This window comes from Sturnus vulgaris, chromosome 12 (assembly GCF_052056855.1).
Source record: "Sturnus vulgaris isolate bStuVul1 chromosome 12, bStuVul1.hap1, whole genome shotgun sequence".
In the NCBI taxonomy this organism is placed as follows: domain Eukaryota; kingdom Metazoa; phylum Chordata; class Aves; order Passeriformes; family Sturnidae; genus Sturnus; species Sturnus vulgaris.
Window position 1 is genome coordinate 21,543,917 of NC_142254.1, and position 22,667 is coordinate 21,566,583.

At 40.8% G+C, this 22,667-nt stretch overlaps 1 protein-coding gene and 1 non-coding gene across 4 annotated transcripts in view; both read left to right on the forward strand.

The window, feature by feature from the left end:
• Nucleotides 1-22,667, forward strand: part of AP1G1 (adaptor related protein complex 1 subunit gamma 1) — a 34,350-nt gene that overhangs the window by 8,054 nt on the left and 3,629 nt on the right. Inside the window, exons 2-22 of one of the 3 annotated variants that reach the window (XM_014889527.2) lie at nucleotides 981-1,184; nucleotides 4,860-4,984; nucleotides 7,109-7,250; nucleotides 8,452-8,548; nucleotides 9,391-9,467; nucleotides 10,569-10,577; nucleotides 11,644-11,739; nucleotides 12,187-12,267; nucleotides 12,511-12,609; nucleotides 13,016-13,071; nucleotides 13,851-13,964; nucleotides 16,167-16,307; nucleotides 16,604-16,658; nucleotides 17,735-17,857; nucleotides 18,159-18,248; nucleotides 18,744-18,871; nucleotides 19,454-19,558; nucleotides 20,051-20,192; nucleotides 20,778-20,904; nucleotides 21,353-21,448; nucleotides 21,709-21,869. In XM_014889527.2, coding sequence (XP_014745013.1) covers nucleotides 984-1,184; nucleotides 4,860-4,984; nucleotides 7,109-7,250; nucleotides 8,452-8,548; nucleotides 9,391-9,467; nucleotides 10,569-10,577; nucleotides 11,644-11,739; nucleotides 12,187-12,267; nucleotides 12,511-12,609; nucleotides 13,016-13,071; nucleotides 13,851-13,964; nucleotides 16,167-16,307; nucleotides 16,604-16,658; nucleotides 17,735-17,857; nucleotides 18,159-18,248; nucleotides 18,744-18,871; nucleotides 19,454-19,558; nucleotides 20,051-20,192; nucleotides 20,778-20,904; nucleotides 21,353-21,448; nucleotides 21,709-21,869 — 2,265 coding nt within the window. In that variant the 5' untranslated portion in view covers nucleotides 981-983. The remainder of the gene's footprint in view (nucleotides 1-980; nucleotides 1,185-4,859; nucleotides 4,985-7,108; nucleotides 7,251-8,451; nucleotides 8,549-9,390; nucleotides 9,468-10,568; nucleotides 10,578-11,643; nucleotides 11,740-12,186; nucleotides 12,268-12,510; nucleotides 12,610-13,015; nucleotides 13,072-13,850; nucleotides 13,965-16,166; nucleotides 16,308-16,603; nucleotides 16,659-17,734; nucleotides 17,858-18,158; nucleotides 18,249-18,743; nucleotides 18,872-19,453; nucleotides 19,559-20,050; nucleotides 20,193-20,777; nucleotides 20,905-21,352; nucleotides 21,449-21,708; nucleotides 21,870-22,667) is intronic. The other 2 variants (XM_088172188.1, XM_088172189.1) reach the window with 2 other exon arrangements.
• Nucleotides 15,344-15,430, forward strand: LOC148222435 (small nucleolar RNA SNORD71). The gene has a single exon (XR_015806406.1). It is a non-coding gene; the product is annotated as a small nucleolar RNA SNORD71 (small nucleolar RNA).

Genomic DNA, 22,667 nt, shown 5'->3' on the forward strand with positions numbered 1-22,667 from the left:
CCAGACAAAATCTGTAGCAGACTGGCGTGGCAGCTTTTTAGAAGTTGGTCTCATACCTGTTATCAGAAGGGCTGAGTTCTGTTTGCAGGCTGGCATGAATAAAAGAAGGCTGTAAAGGTGTTTATATAGTCTGAGCTCCCTGAGCATCAGAAGTCAGCTTTGATGAGCATGAACTAAAAAGTTCAACTGTTGGACATAAATCCTAAAGTTTGGATTCTGTTCGACAGCCGTTTTCCTCTTAACAGATACTTGGCAGACTAAATTGCTGTCTGGGTCAGATGGCTCTGTCAGTATTCCATCCGATGAGGTGAAACTACTCTTGAGAGTTCTTGTCTACACCTTTCATACCCCTACTGCCAGACAGTAATGTCACAGGCTTGTTTGTTTCAGAAGGGGTTGTTCTAATTGGGGTGCAATAAAAGGATGATGTAAACCTGATTGTTTCTTTTTGAAGCAGGATTCTCTGAAATATCCACACACTAAAGATTGCTCTTCCATTTGCTTTTCTGCTGACTTCCACAGTTCTAAGAGGAAAGTGTGTATGGCCATCTGAAGCACTTAGATGAAGTCTTGTGCAAGTTATTAAACAGAGTGTTTTGTGGAGGATTTCTGTCCCAAGTTGTCATGATTCAGTTCTCTTTGGAGCCTGGCTTTTCTGGAGAGAGGCAAATGATGTGAATATGAGAGCACCTTGCAGGGTGCTGTTTCAGGTGGGGAGTCATGTTATGTTCACTTGACAGCTGGCTCAAAATGGAGTAATTCCCATTTCTAATGTTCGGGAAGAGCAGCTGTGAGGTACAGTAAGGTCCTTGGGTTCTCAAATTTACTCTTAACCATGCTACTGAAGTAGCCTACGTTTCCTTCATTCTTTTACTTCTATAATTGTAGGGTAAGAAAGAAAAAAGAATATGCAGAAGTGTGAGACCATTATGAAGCCTTTAGAGACAGTAGAAGTTTTACAGACCTCTTTCTTCTCTCAGAGGATGCCAGCCCCCATCAGACTGCGGGAGTTGATCCGGACCATCCGGACAGCGAGAACCCAGGCAGAGGAGCGTGAGATGATCCAAAAGGAATGTGCTGCTATCCGCTCATCCTTCCGGGAGGAAGATAACACATACCGGTGCAGAAACGTGGCAAAGCTGCTGTATATGCACATGCTGGGATATCCTGCACATTTTGGACAGGTAGGTTAAAATTTGGCGCCTTCTGTGCATAAGGCAGTGTATCTTCTGTGTTTTGGGCACATGGACTTGTTCAGAGCTTTCCTAGGTGCATTTCTGCTGCCCTTCAGGATGTTTTGAGGTCGGTTTTCATGTGTGTTCTGAACCTGTGTTAGTTAGTTTAGGCTTTGTTAGTGAGATTTACTGTTTGAGGCTCAACATATTTTGTTTTGAAACTTGAGGTTAGTCTACTTTTGCCATACTGTCTCCTCCTTACCATCCATGTTTCTGCAGAGCAGTAGTGCTTAAACTGCAGTCCAAGACACAGGGATATTTTCCAATTGGATCCAAATAGCACTTTGGAATTCTGTCTCTGAAAAGTGCCACATAGTTCAAAAAAGGTTCTGTACCTTTTTCCCTATAAAGCAGTGTACTTTAGACAGAAAAGAGCTGGTCTGTTCCTAGAAATCAGAAGTTGGTGTTCCTTATCCCCATCTTAGTGAGGTGGCATGGAGAATGCAGGTGTGAGTTTTCCGTCTCTTGGCTTATTTTTGATGTGCTATTTTTGACAGAAATTTTAGGAAAGGGAGATAGGAAGATGGAAGCTCTTCATCTGCACGATGTCCCTCAGGTTAGCTTTGCTTAGTCTTTGGGGCATAGTCAGTTTTTCTTAGAAGTCAGTAAGTGTCCTGTTAATAGTAATATAACCTAGGTCTTCAATAAAGCTTAAATCAGTCAAATTGTTGTATCTCTTCAAGTAGCTTCGTGTCTTTGTGTCCGTCCATTTGTGGTTGGATTTACCAATCCTAATACGTCTCACTGAAACAGTAAACTCAAACCAGTAAAATCAAATTGCAGGTAGACTTAGGATTAGTGAGTCTGGACTCTCCTATGGCATTATGAAGTGCCTCATCTTACTTCTGTGTTATTGGATTCTTCTCTCAGGGTAATGAGTTTTTGAAAAAGAACAACTGAATTTGTATATAATTCTGTTCTTAACACTTTTCAATAGCCAGTCTCCCTGGTCCAAGAGAGGAACTTCCTGTCACAAAAATTAAGGCTAAGTATCTTAGAGCCGTAAGAATAATGGAAAGTGTTACAGATAAGTGTCATCTAGAATTTCTGTGTTTGGCCTATGTTATGAACATTATTTAAATTTCATTCTTCTATCTTGTTACTCAAGTATTTATTCCCGTATAAGGGAGATTATAGTTTACCATGTAATTTAATAATTTGGTTTACCATTACTAACTAAATTTACTAATTTAGCATTACTAACTAAAGCAGAAATTTTCAGTTTTTGCTTTGGTAGGTAATGGTAAATTCACTGTCAATGAAAGAAGGCTACAGCAAATTGTTCAGTATCCGTTATTGCCAGGCTTGCTACATCTCGAAAAGAAACATCTATTGGCTACTTCACTGTTTCTATTTGAAAAAAATTCCAGTTGGAAGAGTGACTATGTCAGTAAAAGTTGGGTCAGTTGTAGTCTGGTTACATGCCAGTAGTATCTGTTACAGTAGTGATGTAGCAGATTTTAATTATTCCTTTGGATGAAATGGATTTAACAGTATCAAGAGTTTTTCCACTAATTACACCTAGTAAGAGCTTCTGCTGATCATGTTTCTTAGTATTCCTGTGCATTAATCTAGTTTGCATGTATTTATATACAAGTGAAACAAGAACTCAAAAGCCTTTCATGGGGTAAATTTCACTAATATATTTTAAATTAAAAAGTACTAGAAATGTATCTTAGAGTATCTGTTGCAGTCATCAGTTTCCTTATGCTTTTCCTCAGTCATTCATCTTCTGCCTTCGATGGCTCTTACCCTGTAGCTTAGATGTCATCAATTTTATGTTGCATTTTTGCAGAGGATTGTATAAGCATCTTGTAAACCCAGGAAAGAAGGTTGTTTCAGAGGTGCATTATTCTCTTACAGAAAGCACTGGAAACATGAGAGTTTTATACCTAGTGCTCTGTACGTTATCTCTGGCCGATCTTGGGCATTTGTGCAAATTCAGTTACCTTTGCAGAGGACTGTCTTACTGTTCAGAGATGTTTATTTGAGGTTTTCATCCCCCTTTAACCTTGCAGACTGAACTCAACTTCTTTCAAGCCTTTTCTTACCAATTTGTCCCTCTTGCAGTAGCTGGGCTTTCTCATGTGACAGCAATGTGAACAGTTGAGTGTGTCTTCTAATGCCGTGTGGCCATGACAACTTGCAGGACTGGGACTGGGCCATAACATTTTCTTTCTCTGGCACTTCAACTTCAATTTTCTTACCAATATACTGTGCAATGTTACTCCCATGATGTGTGTGTTTTTTGCATCTCACTTGTGTCTGTTGCCCTGTTCAAGCTTCTGGCTGGCTGGGGCCATGACTTCCTTTCCCTGACATGTCGTTTCTTTGCCTGTGCATGCTCCCTTTGCTATGGATCTGTTGCCAGCTCTGTCTGACCCATCCTCAAACCTATTGTGTGTATTTACTTGCTGCCCCAGCTAGTTTGTAAAGTGGTCTTAACAGAAATTGTTTGTGAGGGATAGATCTTTACTTTCCTGACAGAAAAGCAGACAAAGATTATAGTTGAGTAGCTACCTGTTATAGAAAACTATTTTAGTGCATAGTAATGTCAGAATATCTCTGTGATTGATGTTTTTTGGTTTTCATTTTAAAAGTGTCAGATATGAAAATGAGCTAGCAAATTTTAAATTAGCAGAGTGCAGGTGGAAACTATCTGCATTGTCTTGGGAATCTCATTTATGCTATTGATCACAGTTACCATTTCTGCAGGGGGAAAGGGACACTTGTAGTGGCTGGAATGCACAAGATTTTAGCACACTTCAGGTGTTCCAGAGATTACAGAGAAATGCAGAAATGTAACTATCTCTGACAATCTGCATTTTACCTAGCTAGCAAGCTAGTTACAGATCATCATAAACAAAACCTGGTATTAGAGTCATAGAATCCTGGAATGGTTTGGGTTGAAAGGTCATCTAGTTCCAACTGCCATGATCAAGGACACCTGCTAGTCCAGGTTGCTCTAAGCCCAGTCTTGCCTGGCCTTGAACACTTCCAGGGATGGGGCACCACAGCTTCTTTGGGCAACCTATGCCAGGGCTTCACCACACTTACAGCTGAGAATTTCTTCCCAATATGTAACCTAAACCTGCCCTTTTTTCCATTAAGTCGTTACCCCTTGTCCTATGACTACATGTCCTTGTTTTGGCAGCTTACAGAGCATTGATCCTCTTCCTTATAGATAAGTGGAACTTTTTAAGTCTAGTTAAAAGTTTCATGTGCGTATCAAAAGTGAGACATGATTTAGATTTCCAGATCTTTACTATTTTGTGTTTACTGATGTGTCTTTCATCTCTATCCATGTGTTATCATTTACTTCTGTGATCTGACATGAACCCCCACATCTGGTATACGTGAAGTCACGGAAGACCAGCAGTGTCTGGCCACTTCAAGGCACCAGAGCTGCTAATGACCTGCCCAAAGTTTCAACAAAGCCAGCAGGAAGGTCTTTTTTTTGCACGCCACCAAAATGGGAACCAAATGCACCTTTGAAAGTGCATTCTGAGATGAGATACATACATTACTGCGTGTCAAAATTCAAAGTGTCTCTTCTCTAGCTAAGAAGTAGCTTCAAGCTAATTATGTCTTTTTTTTCTTCTTTTTTTTCCTTTTTTTTTCCAGTTGGAGTGCCTCAAGCTTATTGCGTCTCAGAAATTCACAGACAAGCGCATTGGGTATTTAGGTGCCATGTTGCTGCTGGATGAGAGACAGGATGTTCATCTTCTTATGACCAATTGCATCAAGAAGTAAGGGTATCACCTCTCCATCAAACCCTGCTTTGAGGTTTCAGTATCAGAAAGTATCCTTCTGACAGTGATACTTAGAGTTCTTCAGGGTTTTTCCCTTGTTTTAGAAAACTGATATGGTGAAATTGTTGTATGTTGTTGACTGTAATAAGGCTGTTGTAGTAACGCTCTGTATTGGGCCATCCTGTCTAACTTCTTTAGTGGGAAGAGAGTACCAAATTGCATTGGCTTTGAAGAGGCATATGTAGCAAGCAACACATGTCCTGCGTGTGTGTGTTTGTTTCTGCTGACAAGCTCTGTAGAGCTGTCAGGGGGCAAGGCTGTGTATCTTGCTTTCTAAGATCTAATGGTCATGACGAATGGTTTTCATTGGAAGCAAGGCAGCAGCTTGGGATGTGCTGTCATTTTGCTGAAATCAGACAAGAGGGGATGGGAATTACTATTTTTTTAATACTTCTCTCAGCAAAGCAATGTTAAAGTGGGACTTTTTTACTTTATAATTTAGTGGGTGACAATGAGTGTATTTTCTTTTCAAGATGGATTGGAGCAGGTATGGAACAGCTGGGTTCTTGTTGACCTAGCCAAAGGTTGCGTGTGGTGTACCTGTTTTTATTATTATGTACTGTTAGCACATAAGCTTCTTGGATATTAGTAAAGTATTGTTTTTCAATTAGACTGTGGCTTCAAAGTGCTTTGAAAGAAACTTGACAAAACTGGGGGCCTGAGGATCTGTTAACTTTGGACCTAGTGTCCAGGAGATGAAGTTTTTGTGTAAAGGTCTTGCATTGAACTGCTATACCTGTGAGGCACTTCCATTAAAACCAGGCTGCAGGTTAACACCTTTTTTGAGTGTTTATGCTACAGTGAATTTGGTAAGGGTGTGATGAGTTTGAACCAGAAATGGGTCAGATGGAAACTGAGCAAAAATAGTGGACAGCTTCCCACCATCTCCTGATTTGTATATTGCTTTCTCCTTCAGCTTCTAAACCTACTATTTTATCTTGCTTTTATCTAGATATTAAAGGATTTATTTACAGCATTGTTTTTCACTGTTTCATAGCAAGACCCACATTTTTGAGACAAAAAGGAAAGCAACCTCTTGAAGCATGTACTTGTGATACACACAGCTTTGTATAGCTGCCAAAAAATTCTTAAAGGAAGGAAACAAAAAAGCAACCTGTTTAGTAGCATGTGCTACCTGTTCCTTCATCTGCATGTTGCCATAACTGCTTTGTTACAATCAGGATACTCTCTTTCCATTCTGCACCTCTTGCATGTTTGGTTAGGAATGACTTCTTTCCCCAGCTCTTCCATCTTGCAGCTCCCAGCTCCTCTTGCCTCCCAAACCAGGAGCTGTATTTTTTATTTCTTTAGCATTGAATCCTGAGTGCTGTGGGAACCTTAGTACCAAACACAGATGGAAAAATGGTGTAGAAGTCAATTTTAAAGGCTGTTGGGATCACCAGAAAGAAACTACGTTGTCTTGTGCTTAGTGTGACATTGAGTTAGCCTCATGAATAGCATCACCTGTTAGGTAGTTTAGTTTCTTAGTGACCACTTTTCCTTACTTCCTTAGGCATGTGGATAGGAAAAACTGCTGAACAGAAATCTTGTATGGATTATTTTCAAGGTGTGTGAGTGGTGGGGTTTGTGGTTTTTGGTTAGGATAGAGGATACTTCTACACAAATTTTTCTATACTGTTTGGTTTGTAAATGCAGAAGCTAAAGTCTCTTGTAGAACATCTTTAAACTGGGACAGCCCACAGTCACTGCAGGTCTGTACTTTGCATGCAAGTTCCAAAGCTAAAACTATTTTAAATGGAATTCTGTATAGTCATCCCTCTTCTCAGCTCAGTCCCTGGATACCTTGACAGGTCAACCTGATAGTTGAACCAAGTATTTTATCTTTATAATTGAGGAGTCCAAGTGGAATTAGTAGCAAACCCTGTGGTACATGCACTCAAAGCTTCTATTGCTCCCAAGTCGTGTTCCCACACAGCTGTGAAATCCAGAAAGTTCTTTTGGGCCATGTGTTGCTGATTAGATGACTGTAGCTGTAGATGCCCGTTTTTGTGTGTTCAGTTTGTGTGCATGCTGATTGACTTTTTTTGTTCTCCTTTACAGTGACCTTAATCACAGCACGCAGTATGTGCAGGGGCTGGCACTTTGTACTCTTGGCTGCATGGGCTCCTCAGAAATGTGCAGAGACCTTGCAGGAGAGGTGGAAAAGCTCCTCAAAACTTCCAATTCCTATCTTAGGAAGAAGGTACGTCAGAAAACTTTTGAATACTTTGTTATGGATTAAAAGGCAAGATTGATTGAATATCTTGCTAATATCTGGAATACTATATGACTGTGATTACACTGAGTGAATATTTTCCCGTTGTGCAAGACAGAGCTCAAAACTCCCCGTCTGTTGATAGCAGGAATGTATGTAAGCCTCTAAAAGACAAGCCTCCAATTGGCAAGGCAGTTGCTTTTATTTTTGTACTCTCTCCCATAATGTTATTGGTGGTAATGTGAACACTTGCCCCCTCATGGACATTAGCCTCAAGATTCTGGTCACCAGTTTTATTTATTTTCTCAGATAAGTCCAGAGAAACTAGTTATTAACAGTGCAGGGTGGTGTCAGAAGATTTGAACCTATTTGATGTCTTCTGTTGATGATGGTGATGAGTGCTAGAAGGGTTAAGGTCTTGAAATGGACAAACACAAATTGTCTCCTTTCTGCAGCAAATGTCTCGGCATCAGCGAAGTGTCATCACCCCCATTCCTTTAGATTTATTTATTGATAAGTCTTGATGAGAATGTGAAGCAGTAATATTTAGGAAGAGATGCATTGTTACTTTGTCTAGTGCTGGATATAGAGAGAGTCTGGGGAGAAAGCAATGCTGAGAGGTCTTGCCATGTTCTGGAAAGAGGCACTTGATTTTCAGGCAGGTGCAAGGAATAGAGTCTCCGGTTGCTTCTCTGTTCTAGAAGAAATAAGCATGTGTTTTTTCAAAAAACCCTGTAAATGTAGTTTTGTTTCTCATAGCACCCATCACTTGCAAGAGGAAGTTGTTTTTTGGGGAAGGAGGGAAAGTAAATAAGCCGTAATTTTACAGTAAGTTTAATTGCTTGTTTCCAATGTATTATCTCCTTCCCAGCAACAGGAAGACAGACTGAACTAGCCCTATTAAAGGCAGAGTTGCTTTGCAGATAATAGCACTTCTTACATGAATAATGTAAAAATGAACCATTGCTAGGGGAAGTATTAGTTTGTAGTTCAGTGCTCCCTTTTATTGAACTCTCTTCTGGAATGCTGTTTAGTAACATTTGTAATAGAGAGATGGAAAAATGTGCCATAAACTTTGTAGGCCTTTGTTTATCATGAGGATTGTTATAGTTCCCACTGTGCTAGATATTCCCAAAACAGGTATTGTTGTAATTGCAGCGTGTACTAACAAAGTGTTTTTCCTCTCCAGGCAGCGCTGTGCGCTGTCCATGTCATCAGAAAGGTGCCTGAACTTATGGAGATGTTCCTGCCAGCCACCAAAAACTTGCTGAACGAGAAGAACCATGGTAATAGCCAAGACTGTACTTAGCAAGGCTAGGCCATTCTCTGGAGGATAGTGTACTTGCTGCCTAAGCCTTTTGTTTGGAGGAAAATTCAGAGGTGTATTTGTATGATTTGTTTCTTTCCATTTCTACACAGTGAATGCAAATGTCATTTAGAAGGGAGGGATATGTATGACTCTGATAATCAACTGGACTTTTCCATGGCATAGGTGACAAAAAGAAGTCTTTCACTGTGTTTTGATATGCTTCAGAATGGGTCAAATGGGAAAATTTGATTTTTATCCTGTACACTGCCTAAAGTGACTCTAAGGCAGCGACTTCTTAGGTTTGGAGGGTTTTTTTTTTTGTGTAGTCTTTCTTTGAATGGAGTTCTGAGGCCTCCTGAGAAAGCTGAGATAAGGTCAGCTAGGCTACCCAAATCAGAAGAGAAAATCAAAGTGTGAGGAACTTGGCACCCACAGTGTGATTAACGCATACTGTCTTTCTGGAGTCTTACTTTTGTATAGAATCGTAGGGTGGTTGGATTTAGAAGAGACCTTAGAGGTCAGTAGCCCAGCTATGACCATTAATGTATGTTTGGTATGTGAGTTTCTGCAGACCAAATCGAATTTATCTCCTGGTTTGGCCTTTAATTGCAGCTTTAAGACATGAGCACATTGCTGTCTGCTTTCCCTTGGACACAGCTGCAAGCACAAATATCTGTAGTGATAGATATGATATGCTGAATTCAAGAATTTTTTTTAATGCTTTCCTGTTGTTTTCTTGTGATCTTTATCAAATGTCTGGAACCAGTGGAATGGTGGTAATGGAGATACATTTTTCTTTCCCCCTTCTCTCACCTTTAGGTGTTCTTCACACATCAGTTGTCCTCCTCACAGAGATGTGTGAGAGAAGCCCAGACATGCTTGCACACTTTAGAAAGGTAAGTGTGAACTGGTAATATTGCAAAGTTAATATTCATGGCTTTCTAGTAAAATCCTTAAAATTGTTTGGGTGAAGAATTTAATGATACTGATGGCTAAATTTTTTAAAAAATTATTAAACGTGGGAATTTCGTGTGTATCTAGGACTAATCCCCTTCAGTAAGTGGTTAAAAGTTACAAAACATCAGTCTTAAGATCGTACAGTATAAAACTAATCCTAGAGTTAGATTTAAAGTTGTCTTTGATGGTCCCTTAGGTTTTTCCCCTCTCCATGTATCTAATTGCATAGTGACCCTGGAATCACAAATGAAGTAAACATTGAGACAAAGATGAAAAACTGAAGCTTATACCAACACCTGAAAGCCTTAACCACAGCCACACAGTTATATACACTCAGTTCAAAGACACTGATCTAAATTCTAGTTGTATAGATACCTCATGCCTGGTGCATGCTGTGCTACACAATTTTCCATTTTAACTTAAGGGTTTGAGAGTCAATGTCACTCTTCCTCCTCTGGTTAGGAATGTTTGCTTCCCGTCACTCTCCTGACTTTCTTATGCTGTTTGTTATAATTTGCTGTATTATTGCCATGTGAAAGACTACCAATACAAGGGCATCTGAAAATTGCCTTGATTGTAATCTTAAATTCTTGGTCAAAGAAGGAGAAATTAAAGAAAGCAGGTAGAACAGAGCAGGCCGTTTGCTCCTCTGAAAAGTCTTAAAGGTGTTTGTTTATTTGCATGCCTAATTTACTTTCTTCCTTGACTTGCCTATATCATTAGGGATTTAAAAATTCTTTGGTGCATCCTAGCATTTTGGCATGCATCTTCCCTTGCCTTGATTGTAAATGTCGAAGCAGGAAAAAAAGTCAGATGAGGTTCGTTTTGCAGGTACCATCCCTGCTACTTAATTGCTCGTTTAACATGATAGTTGTGGGAAGAGAGAGAAGAGCCGAGTCAACAAAATTTTGTTACTAGGTGCATTCTTTCTAGCTATTTCTTGTAGTTCTTATGCTGTGAATGGTATAACATTGACCTGTCCCTAATACTTGCTTCGTCTGTTTTGTCCCTTTTGTCTGTTTGGAATCCTGCTGAGTTAGAATGAAAAGGTAAGAGTTAATTTTTCTAGATGATGCATGTTTGCCTTGAATCTGTAGATGTTTGTCCCTTATGAGGCAGTGCCTCTGAATGACACAGTTGTGATTGATGCCACATGCTTAGATCATCTGTACATATCTAATGCTTTTTGTGTGCTAGTCTTGTCACTAAACCTCTACGACCATGGCAGCCCTGAATCTCAGTTATGGCCGTCTGTGACATCAGCCTGCTTTCCTCAAGCCTTCCCTCGTTTGAGGAATACTTTACAGATTTTTTTTTTTTTTTCTTTGTGTGCAAGTTGTAGCCCTGGGCTTTCTTCTTAACACAAACTGGGCTTTGTCTGAATCATGGGGCAGCTTGGGGTGATTCTCAGAAGGGAGCAGCACAGTTAGTTAACTGTCTGTAAGAGGCTGTAAAGGCTTTCTGTGCTGCGAAGAGCTACCCAGTCCAGCTGCAGTGCTGATAGTCTTCATGGGTATAATTTGTACTCCACAAGATGAGGGAAGTGGCCCTCAACTAGTCACCGTGGCTGCAATGTTTCCCTTTGTTCTGTCCTCAGTCCTGATAATTCATGCATGTTGGAAGGCAAAGCAAATGTGAATAAGGGTTCCAGGAATGCTCCACTTTTTTGTTACTATGTCTGGAGAGTAGATGTTGCAGCACCCTTCGGTTTCCTCTTTAAGGCAGATACAGGAAGTTCAGGGTTCATTTTGTTTGTGTGTTTTATGAAATGCATGTTTTCAGAGGAGCATGTAGTTCCTGAGGAGCAAAGGTAGGAACAAAAGGAGATGACAGGGAAACTAGGCTGTTTTTCTTCTTGTGCTATACCACAAATGTAGATTTACTACTTTAAAGGTACAATATGGTGCTCTGGTCCCAGCTTAACTGTTTCTAGTTGTGTCTTAGCCAAGCTGTAGGTATTCATACAGCAGCAGCTCTAGGTGTGCAGGTTGAACTATGTGGAAGAATCCAGAGATTGACTTGCTTTCAAATACAAGATTTGTTCTTGGACCTGTGCTTCAAAGCTGAGACCAGGAAAACAACGGTACCCTAATAGGACAACTCTCTTCTTCACAGCTTGTTCCCCAATTAGTTCGTATTCTGAAGAACCTTATCATGTCTGGATATTCACCAGAGCATGATGTGTCTGGGATCAGTGACCCCTTTTTGCAGGTAAGAACTGATGCAAACAGTCACTGATAGCTTTAATTCTAGGACTGTGTTTTGAGCCTTAGATGTGATTAGGTGGTTACTGCCACACCTCTGTTGATTTTAAGGCTTTTTTGGTCTTCCTTTGAGCTGATTGTGCAAATGCTGTTCATCTGCCCTAGTGAAAGACACCTGCCTTAGTTTAACCAGCAGTTGTAGTGCTTTATCACATTATGTGACAAAAGAGAGAAGTAGCATGTGTTGGTTTTAGAAGGCTGTGCCTGGTAGCAAAGGGACTCTGAACAGTTCTGGCTAGTGGGAAGAAAATAAGCACAGCAGAAGCCTGTTTTTGTTGATAAAGTTCTTACCTGGGATTAGCATTTTGCTCAAGAGTGAAAATCAGCAGCCTGTTTTTCTTTTTTGCCACTATGACCCCATGTCATCCAAGCTTTTCTTTATTTTATCAAATAGGTACGAATCCTGCGGTTACTAAGAATTTTAGGGAGAAATGATGATGATTCTAGTGAAGCAATGAATGATATACTTGCACAGGTAAGGTCTGCAAGGTTGATGATTGATTTAAACTTCATCTTAGTTTGTTAATAATTTGGATTCAGCCACACTAGTGAGGATACAGCTGCTTGCCATGCGAGTGAAATTTTGTTGAAAGAGATACACGTTCAGAAGTGTGATGCTGTTTTGTAAGGGTTGGTTACTTTCGCTGCCTATTCTGTAGAGCAGCACAAAGGGGCTCTGCTTTGAATTCGTTGAAGTTATTTTGTTTCCTTTCTCCAGGTTGCCACTAATACAGAAACAAGTAAAAATGTGGGAAATGCCATTCTCTATGAAACTGTGCTGACTATTATGGATATAAAATCTGAGAGCGGCCTGAGAGTAAGTTGCCTTTGCTATGGCCTTTCTTTTTTTCCCAGGATTGTATTAGAGTAATTTGCGTGGATGATGTGAAGCATGGTTGTTTCACCAAAACACAGCTCTGCATCTGACTCTAGATAAGACTGTAGCCTTTGCAGAAAGGGTGCTCATTTTGGAGGAGGGTGGGTGTTCGGGTTTTTTAAAATAACAAAAGGCAAAATTTCCTGCAGAGTGCATGTCCTGAGTGCAAGTGGGAGCCTGCGATGCACCTCTTAGCATTTCCTCTGCTTAGGTAGCTTCTAGAGTTCTTTTTGGCTAAGAACTGCAATGTTCTAGTTTTGACATGTTGCCTTTTGAAGTCATCATGAAATGATGAAGATGACTAGCACCCCGTTTAGATCATTGATCTTCCCAACTCTTTCTGCAGGTCTTAGCCATTAACATCCTAGGCCGTTTCTTATTAAACAACGACAAAAATATTAGGTAAGTTGTACAAAGTGTGTTTTGACAACACTCAATTTAAAACGTGTGAGAAGCAATTGCACAAAGATGATGCTGAAGTAAAGCTTTCCAGGAGACCATGTTAGGATCACTGCTCTTGGGGTTAGTGTGGCTGTTGAGCTTGCTTTTTTCTTGGTGTGTTCTTTCCTCTGTGCAAATCTTAACTGTGTCCCTGCCCTTCTTAATTGATAAGTTGGAATGTATGATTTTTTTTCTCAACATGTGATTTCTTAATCAGGTTCATATTTTTCTCCTGCCTTATCCCAAGTGATCTGTGGTGCTATTCAAATCAGAGTTGACATTGGAGATGTAGCAAATTAGGCAAAGACTGATTTTTCTGATTGTATGCTGATGACAACAAAGGAGTTTATTTCTGCTCTGGTCACTATTAATCAGGATGTGGAATTGCTGAAACTGCTAGAATTGAGTATCATCTCTAAGCAGTTGGATAGCAAATCATTATATGGGTTTCAGACTCTAGCCCTGGGAATTTTGACTGATGCTAGTTTGAATGTAAGGTGCTTGGGACAGGTGCTTGCTTGTCTGGGCAGCAGTGTTGTTAGGCATATTACAATTTAGTGTGGTAATTCACCTGTGAAGATAGGCCAGGAAGTCCCCTATAGGACTTCCATTCATTACCAAGTACAAGAGAATTCTATCCTATTGCAAAATAAGACTAGGTTTGGGGCAAGGGGACAGTGTCTGTGCATAGAAATTAAATGTCTGTGTCAGCTACTGATGACCGGATGTCCTGGTTGCAGATATGTAGCTTTGACGTCATTATTGAAAACTGTGCAGACAGACCATAATGCAGTACAGCGGCACCGAAGCACCATTGTGGACTGCCTGAAGGACCTGGATGTCTCAATTAAAAGGTAAACACATTATCAGTGGAATAGACTCTTAAGGTTGGCAGTCTATGGACAGTGAGCAGAACAGAGGGGAAAATGATGATAATCCTGGGGAACTGTAAGTGAGACTACTATGAAGGTACAATATGGTTCCATAATTTAAACAAGATAATGAAGATGTACACCCACATTCTTTGGTAAATGCTGTTAAATTTCATGGGGAAAAAATTAATTCTTTTTGCCTGGATTTTTCCAAAATGCAGTATCAGTGGAGATTAGATTTGTGTGCTCTCAGTGAGATGGAAAGCCTCTATGTGCTATGATTATGATCAAACCTACTCTGATGTGCTCCACGTTGGTTTCCTTTTCCAGATGAATGGGCAGTGCCATGTTGTCTTGAAGCAGTATTAAGTCGTCCAAATAATGTATTGGTATATTCGGGAGTGGTAGAATTCAGACTTAACTTGATTGCTAAAACAGTTTGCGTACAAATCACATCCTTTTATCATTCTTGGTGTTCGTTTGTCATTTAAATAGTGATGTGTTGATGCTTCTCTGGGCAAGCTTGCAACCTTACTTCTCACTAGAGAAATAGTTTTTGTCTTGTACTCTGACTTAATTTCTTCTAGTTTATTCTCATTACTGCAGTTATGTACCTTTTACTCATGATAGTAACCTTCTCCTGTTTCTGTCACTCATGGAAATTCTTGAACTGTTTGGTCTCACTTTTGCCCACCCTCTGTGGAAGGCTGCTCTGACTCTTTCAGGCTGTTGATTCCTTCTTTCTTTAGAACTCTCCTCCTCCTCCTTATCCTTTCTGTAATTGGGTTACAAAGAAAGGTCTGGGCTCAGTGCAGTATGCAACATGCAGTGCTGGAGATAGCAGCATTTTTCTTGCCGCATTTCATAGAATCTCTCTGCTATACACCAGCATTTCATTGAGCGCTCATCACACAAATATACCTTCAGAACTGTTCAACCTCTTCTTTTCCATCTACTCAAACTGATCAGGTACACTATAGATTCTTCTTATAGTCATTCTTCAAACTTAAGCCCATCCTTGAATCAGCTCTAGATTCTTGTAACAGCACTGCTCAGACTGATATGAGTATAACAGGAAAGAATTTGGATTTGTCTTGCTTCTGAAACTTACTTTAAACTGCTATGTAACGGGTATCATGTAATCTCTTTTTACAGTTGCAGTCTATCCCAAACCACAAATTTGTATCTTAAATGCTGAACAAATAAGGCTGCCATTGCTGTTTGGTGTCAGAGCCAGCATGGGGCTTGGTTGTGGAACAGCAAAGCCTTATCTAGGTTTTGGGTAGAAGGCCATGAAAATATATTATTGGTGCCTGCTAGGAAAACACAGGTATGCCACAAACAACTGAGCTTCATGTCTGAGTGCTGTTGGAGGATGAAGCCTTTGAGTGATCCATCAGCAGAGCACGATGTTGCCATGCTGACACTCGTGCTGCTGACAATGCACTGTCTTCATTGAAGCTTTATATTGACTGGATATGTGCCAGAGTCCCCACGCAGCAAGGTTCAAGGACTTGAGGGAAAGACATGATACCTGGTTTTGGTTATCTGAAGCATGGCCTCTGCTCATCATCTTGTAACTGGTGCAGTTCATCTTTGGTCCATGTAGTGTAATTCAGAATGGCTTTGCCATATAATTAAAGTCTTTGGGTCTGCTTGATTTGATTAAACTACATGATTAAGAGCTCCGTGACAAAATGAAACATGTACTATGACTGAAGGTAAGCAATAAATGCCTTGTATAAAGACTCCATTGTACTCCTGCACAGCTGCAGTATTGCTATATCTGCTATAAAGTGACTGAAATTTTAAACATAAACATGGAAAACTTGTAACCCAGTAGAGTCGGGTGTAAGGGGTTGGGAACTAGTTGGAGACATGAAAAAACTTCTAAAGTAGCTTAAGGGTAGTAATATCTTTCAGATATCTTTAACATATGGATAGATGTTTCTAGAACACCCCATAGCCCCACTCCCCTTAATTTTTTGGTGAGTGGATGTTTGTCTGCCTATGAACAAAAAAATACTGCACTTTAAATGTGGAGGGCTGTTCTCACAGGATCAGTAGGTATTGATACCTTCTTAATTAAAAGGTAACTGTATTTTTGTAGCTGGACTTGGTATTTTTACTTCCTTCACTAGGTGAAGTGACTTGATGTTCTTGGTTTTCTGTCTCTTGCCCTAGGCGTGCAATGGAACTCAGTTTTGCTCTTGTTAACGGGAACAATGTCCGTGGAATGATGAAGGAGTTACTGTATTTCCTAGATTCTTGTGAACCAGAGTTCAAGGCAGACTGTGCATCTGGAATATTTCTTGCAGCTGAAAAGTATGGAGTTCTTTTACTTGCTGGAAATTTTTGGTACATCTTCGGGACTGTGAACACCTTGTGTGTTGTTTCTCTCCCTGCTTACTCCCAAGAGAGAACGTGTGGATTCATTTCTTTTCTGTTTGCTGATTTCTGTGTGGTTTGTCAGTTGTAGCCCTCCCTCAGTATTGGTGTCCTTCCTCATGAAGCAGTGGGCCAAGCAGTAACTGAAAGGGGAGGTTCTGATGATGGTGGGTTTCTTACTGGTGTTGAAGACTGGCAGTTACTGCTCTAACTTGTTTTCTTAATTTTGTCAGATATGCTCCTTCCAAGCGCTGGCACATAGACACAATTATGAGAGTCTTAACAACGGTAAGTGAAATCACCTCTCTTGTGTGTGACTACGTAAAATTTTCTTAAATCTGGAGGAAGTTACTCACCATCAAGTTGGAGATGGTTCTAAAGGCTGGCAGATAACAAATGCTAAAATACATAGAGGAAGTGTACTTATGCTAGTCACATTTACTGAATTTGCATATTTCTGACTGGCTGCCTTGGATCACTGAGTGATTTTTTTTTTTTTTAGAAGAACTGTACTATTTCAGAAGCACACAAGAGTAACAGTGTTTAACAGTATTTCTACTGCAGTTATTGTATTTGTTTCTAAGGACAATTCTTGTACTGTTTGATTTCAATATACAGTACTTTTAGAGGAGAGTGAATGCAGCCTCAAGTGACTTGCAAAAAGAAAGACGGTGAAGGAGTTTCTTGGAATTACTCCAAGTTTTTTAAAACTGTGTCAACAGGCTTCTAGTTCACCTTCTTTGGGTTTAATTATTACTCTTTATCTACTTGATTTTTATCTGTAAACATCTCAGCTGAGGTGGAACTGGAGTAGTGCTTTGGCAACCTATGGAAGAGATCTTGGTAACTTAGATAGGCAGTGTGTTCTGTCAGGCAAAGGAGAGGGAAGGGATTTTATCAGTTTGAGTGTTTACATTTGAGCAGTTCATCAAGAAGTAAGCCTGGCTGGGGTGCTTTTTTGTTATCCTGAAACAGAGAAGCAGATTCGCCTGAAGTGTGAATTAATTTCCATTGGAAGGTTGGCTGTTAGAATTTCTCTCAGATGATTTTCTTCAGTAAAGGAATTGCCTTTTCTTGTCCGCTAGATAAACCACTCATGAAGTTGTGTTCATTTCTGCACTCTATCCTCTTGCAGTTTCATGTTATTTGTAGTGTGGATTTCTGAGTATAGTTTTATTTGTTGGTAAATATGTTGTCCTGTACTTCTGCCCCCCTGAGGTTGCTCAAAGTCAATCATAAAGTGTTCATGGATGGAAGAATTGATTTTTATTTCCAGGCACATCAGGTGGTTTTGTGAAGGGTATCACAGCTGCTGTCTGTTACTTAAGAAGGTCCATAGTAAGACATCACAATTGTTCTTGCAGGCAGGAAGTTATGTTCGTGATGATGCTGTTCCCAATCTGATCCAGTTAATAACTAATAGTGTGGAGATGCATGCCTACACTGTGCAGAGACTCTACAAAGCCATCCTTGGAGATTACTCCCAGGTAAAACCAAATGCAGCCGGCTTTGGTTTCTTTGTTGTACTGCAGTTATCATGTTTACTAAGCATCTCAGGGAAAGCCAACATCACGTGGCTCCAAGGGAGACCTGCTGAGCAGGCACATCTTCTATCAGTTCATGTTGGTTTTGGTTTCTCCAATTCTCTCATGGAATTCTTGATCTAATCAGATATTCCTATTTCTTCCACTGTGGAAGGCTAAGCTTGCTCCTGGAAATGCAGATGGTTTAATTTATCATGCGGGCAGCCTTTTATCTCTGAGCCTTCTCTGGTTTTTCTTCCAACAGCAACCCCTGGTACAAGTTGCATCCTGGTGCATAGGAGAGTATGGAGATCTTCTGGTGTCTGGTCAGTGTGAAGAGGAGGAACCAATACAGGTATAGCTTGGGAAAGAACTGCCACTGCACATCTGGCTAAGGCTGGACCCTCTTGATGCTGGCTAGGTGAAGGGAGTGCTTTCACCAGTTCCCTATCACTGATGTCTATGACGGTTATGGACCCTGGACAGGAACCTCCTTCCCCTGCTGCAGGCATGGACTGTGTAAACACTGGATATGTGGAGTGCTGCTACAACTGGCAGAGTGGTGTGGTTTCAAATCTAACTGAATTGGAAGAAATCTGCTAGGGTCTTAGCAGTGTGTTGCAGTGATAAACCCACTCTTCGATGTGTGAAACAGGAATTGTATTTTAAAACTCATAAGATCTCCACCTGCATGCATGTCTCTCATGCTCTGAACATAATACTACAGGCTCAGAGTTGTAGAGGAGGTGTGGCATGGCCATTAGGCAAGAGACAGGCTTTTACAGTATGGTCTGGAAGGCTTGCTGTAAGGTCCTCTCTGTCTTAGCCTAACCTTGCTGTACGTTTTCAGGTAACAGAGGATGAAGTTCTTGATATTTTAGAAAGCGTCCTGATATCTAATATGTCTGCATCTGTGACACGAGGCTATGCTCTCACTGCCATCATGAAGCTTTCCACAAGGTTCACCTGCACTGTCAAGTGAGTTCCCATTGGTGGTATAGTGCACAGGGCTTTGCTGAAAATATATTGATATAAGTTGTCTTCAGTAAGAGTATTCCTTGAACATGTTCTGCTTCTGCGATTAACGACAGTCATCATGTTACTTGCTACTTTCACAGTCCTCCTTTGCTCACAGGGTGGAAGATGTCTGCTGTGGGTATTCTCTAGGCATGCCCTCTGCTGTATGGGGACTTAATCCATGTTGCTGTTTCTTGAGAACCCGTTAGAGGGAGGAGAATCCTTACTTTCAGTGGACTGTTCTCTCCGGTTCCTTTTTTAGATGATGGAGGGAAAATATCCTTTTTTCCACTTGGGTACTTCTCAGTGTGGGTAGTTGAGCTTTTTCATGCTATACCCTAAGGTGATGTATTAATCACCTGCTGATGCTTTTATGAAGGGACAGTTCATATATATGTATGTTACATGGATACTGCTGTTTTACATGAGTTACATGGGACTCCTGTTGAACAGAGACTAGGTAGCATCTTCAGGATGGCACATGCTAATCCCTTGCTTATTGCTGCTAACTCCATGGTGTTTGTTTTCCCTTGCCCCCAACAGTCGCATTAAGAAGGTAGTTTCCATCTATGGCAGCAGCATTGATGTGGAGCTACAGCAGAGAGCTGTGGAGTATAATGCACTTTTCAAGAAATATGATCACATGAGGTAAGTGCTGATAGAGATTTGGTGTTTGAAAAGGATCATTATCTGCCCTGATCTCCTGTGGATGATGGTGTGCTGTGAGAACTTCGGTGATTTTTGTTAGGATTACAGAGGAACTAGAATCCCTCCCCTTCTACAGGGTTAACAAGTGTTCTAAGGACTTAATGTGTCCTATGTTATGGTTCTGTGATCAGAGACTCTCTGTGCCAAAGCATTTGTCCTGCTTTGAGCCTGAGCTTGTCAGGTACTGAGGGGAAGCAGGAAACAGGAGGGCTTGTTTGTCTTTTAGCTATCAGTTGGTGTATTTACACTGGCACAGAATGCCAGGAATTGCTTCTGACCACCTCAAACTGTCATGCAGTCTTGCAGTTGTCCTGCATTGGAGCTCAAGGGAAAAGGCAGGTTGTCCTATATATATATCAGCTCTTGAATGTCTAAGTATTTGGATTGGGATCCAGGAAGATGGCACAGTGTAACTATGTCAGCTTCTTTCAGGCCAGCACTGCTTGAGAGAATGCCAGTAATGGAGAAAGTCACCACAAATGGCCCTGCTGAGATTGTACAGACCAATGGAGAGACAGAGACAGCAGTACTGGAAACCAAACCTCCACCCTCTGGATTGCAGCCTGCTAACCAGGTAACAGAAACTGACCCAGGGTAAATTTCCACTGCCTGTCAGACCAGTTCTGGCCAGTGCCAGCAGCAAGCTGAGACCATCTCCCTCACCCTCTCTGCTTCTCTGCTGTTTCTGACTGGTGATGCTTGTATCATTGTTCTACTCTGATGGCTCTAGTGTCCAGGTGTGTGGGACAGGTCATTGTAGGCTGCTCAGGAGCAGGGTGGGATTGTATCAGTTGGTTATATTAGCTAATATAATGCTAATGCTAATAATGCCAAGGTTGTGCATTTCATCCTCTTCTGGGCCATTCACTTTAGAGTTAGACTCAATTATTCTTGTGGGTCCCTTCCAACTCAGAATATTTCGTGATTCTCCTGCCTGTCTTAGTGTGCATGAACCCAGTCCTTCCCTATCTTTTTGGTCCCTCAAACATGGAACTAGATTTCTTGTGGGGCATGGGATCACAGTGAAGCTAAGAACCCCGTTAACTGGCTATCAGCTCTGGTGGTCTTCAGTTTGAGAACAAATAGAATACACTGCATTTGCAAGGGAAAGTAGCAGAACGTTGAATATATGTAAGTATTACATCCACTCTCTCATTAGGCAAATGATTTATTGGACTTGTTGGGGGGAAGTGATATAACACCTGTAATTCCCACTGCACCTACAACCAAGCCAGCCTCTGCTGGTGGGGAGCTGCTTGACCTCCTGGGAGACCTCAACCTAACAGGTGAGCAGGCTGCATTTCTTAGAAGTCTACATTCTCATCCCTGGGATGGGATGAGGGTGGGCTACTTCTTCATTGTCTTTTAAGTCCTAGTTTTTCACTTACTCCTACCAAGATCCGTATTAGTGTACAGGTGGGAGTCAGGGTATAAAGTCACAGGTTAATTCTGCATGATTGGCTGGTGAGACTTGAGCATTTTTACACCTGAGTCTGGGAATGCTATGAGCCCTTCCAGAGAGGTCTGTGAGATGTGAGGAATTAATTCCATTTGAATGCTTGCTACTGCAAGAGGAGCCAATTCTTGAAAGCAAAGAAGGGGAGGATGATAACACAGGTGATTTATAGAACTTCATGTAAAGAAACGCAATATGCAGCAGTCACTCTTCGGCAAAGGAGTAATTACTCTTCATTTCCTGACAGCAAAGTATTAATCCTTCAACATTTCTTGTAGGTTCTCCAGTATCTGCCCCTGCGCCCCAGATAGCACAGCCTCCGTTCCTGCTCGATGGACTTATATCTCAGCCTCTCTTCAATGATATTGCTGCAGGTTAGGGACATGTAAATCCTTTGCCTAAAGTGCCCCAACACTCATCTAGAAGAGGAAACAAGGAATAGTAAAAAAATAAATTAAAAAAAAAATTTTAAAAAAATTTTAAAAGGGAGGCAATTTGAAAGTGTGGCATAGATACTGGAGCACAAGGGGATGTGTTTAATTTTCAGAAGAATCTGGGGTGAAGTAAATGCATACTATGATATAGAGAATGATCTCCAGATTCTGTACATATGCTGCTTTTTTGTTTCCTACAGGAATCCCCTCCATTACTGCATACAACAAGAATGGGCTGAAGATTGACTTCACCTTTGAGAGGTCGAACACCAACCCTAGTGTCACTGTAATCACGATACAGGCCTCCAACAGCACAGAGCTGGATATGACAGATTTTGTTTTCCAAGCTGCAGTACCAAAGGTAGAGCCACTTAGGGCAACTACAGTGAGAAGTTGAGGGCCAGTTGCAAACACTTCCTGATTGGTGCCTTCATGTAGATAGAAACTTGCAAGGTTAACAGGGCTGAGAACTGCTCCAGGTTTCTCCTAGTGCCCAGTTTGGTCATCTCTTTCCAGTCTGAAAGTACCTGTTGTAAATGCAACAGAACTCGTATTCCAAACAAATTGGACCACATCTGCTTGGACAAAATCATGTTTTAAAATCTCCACTTTGTAGAAAAATGGCTAAACCTCAGGCAGAAAAAACATTTGGGTCAAAACCAGTATTTTGGAGACACTAACTGTACCCTTTATTAATTTTTAAGAAATATACTGTGTTCTTGGGAGCTATGAATGCATGAAAGAAAAAATATTTTGAAGCTATTAGTTGCTTATAAAAATTAAAGTTAGTCACAATATGGTGATTAATGGCAGTCCTCATTTAAAGAAGTGAATTGTTTCCCCTGCATTCAGCTGCAACACGAAATGTGAGAGACAGATATTGCCTGGTTTATAGCAGAGCAGACTAGTGAAGTAGCATGTGACTGGAATGCTCTCCAAATATGGGAAATTAGTAGTTGCTCTCCAAATTTGGGAATTGGTATTCCTCTAACTTGGATTCAGGTAGGTTTTACACCTGCCATAGGAAGGAATCAGGGAAAGAACAGGCCTCCTGAAGTTACAGGTGTGCTGACTGTTCCTCTGAGTGCAACACATGGAAGGAAGCATTGCTGTTCATCTTGGTACACTGCAGTAAGCCCTCACCTCCTCTTAATTGTGT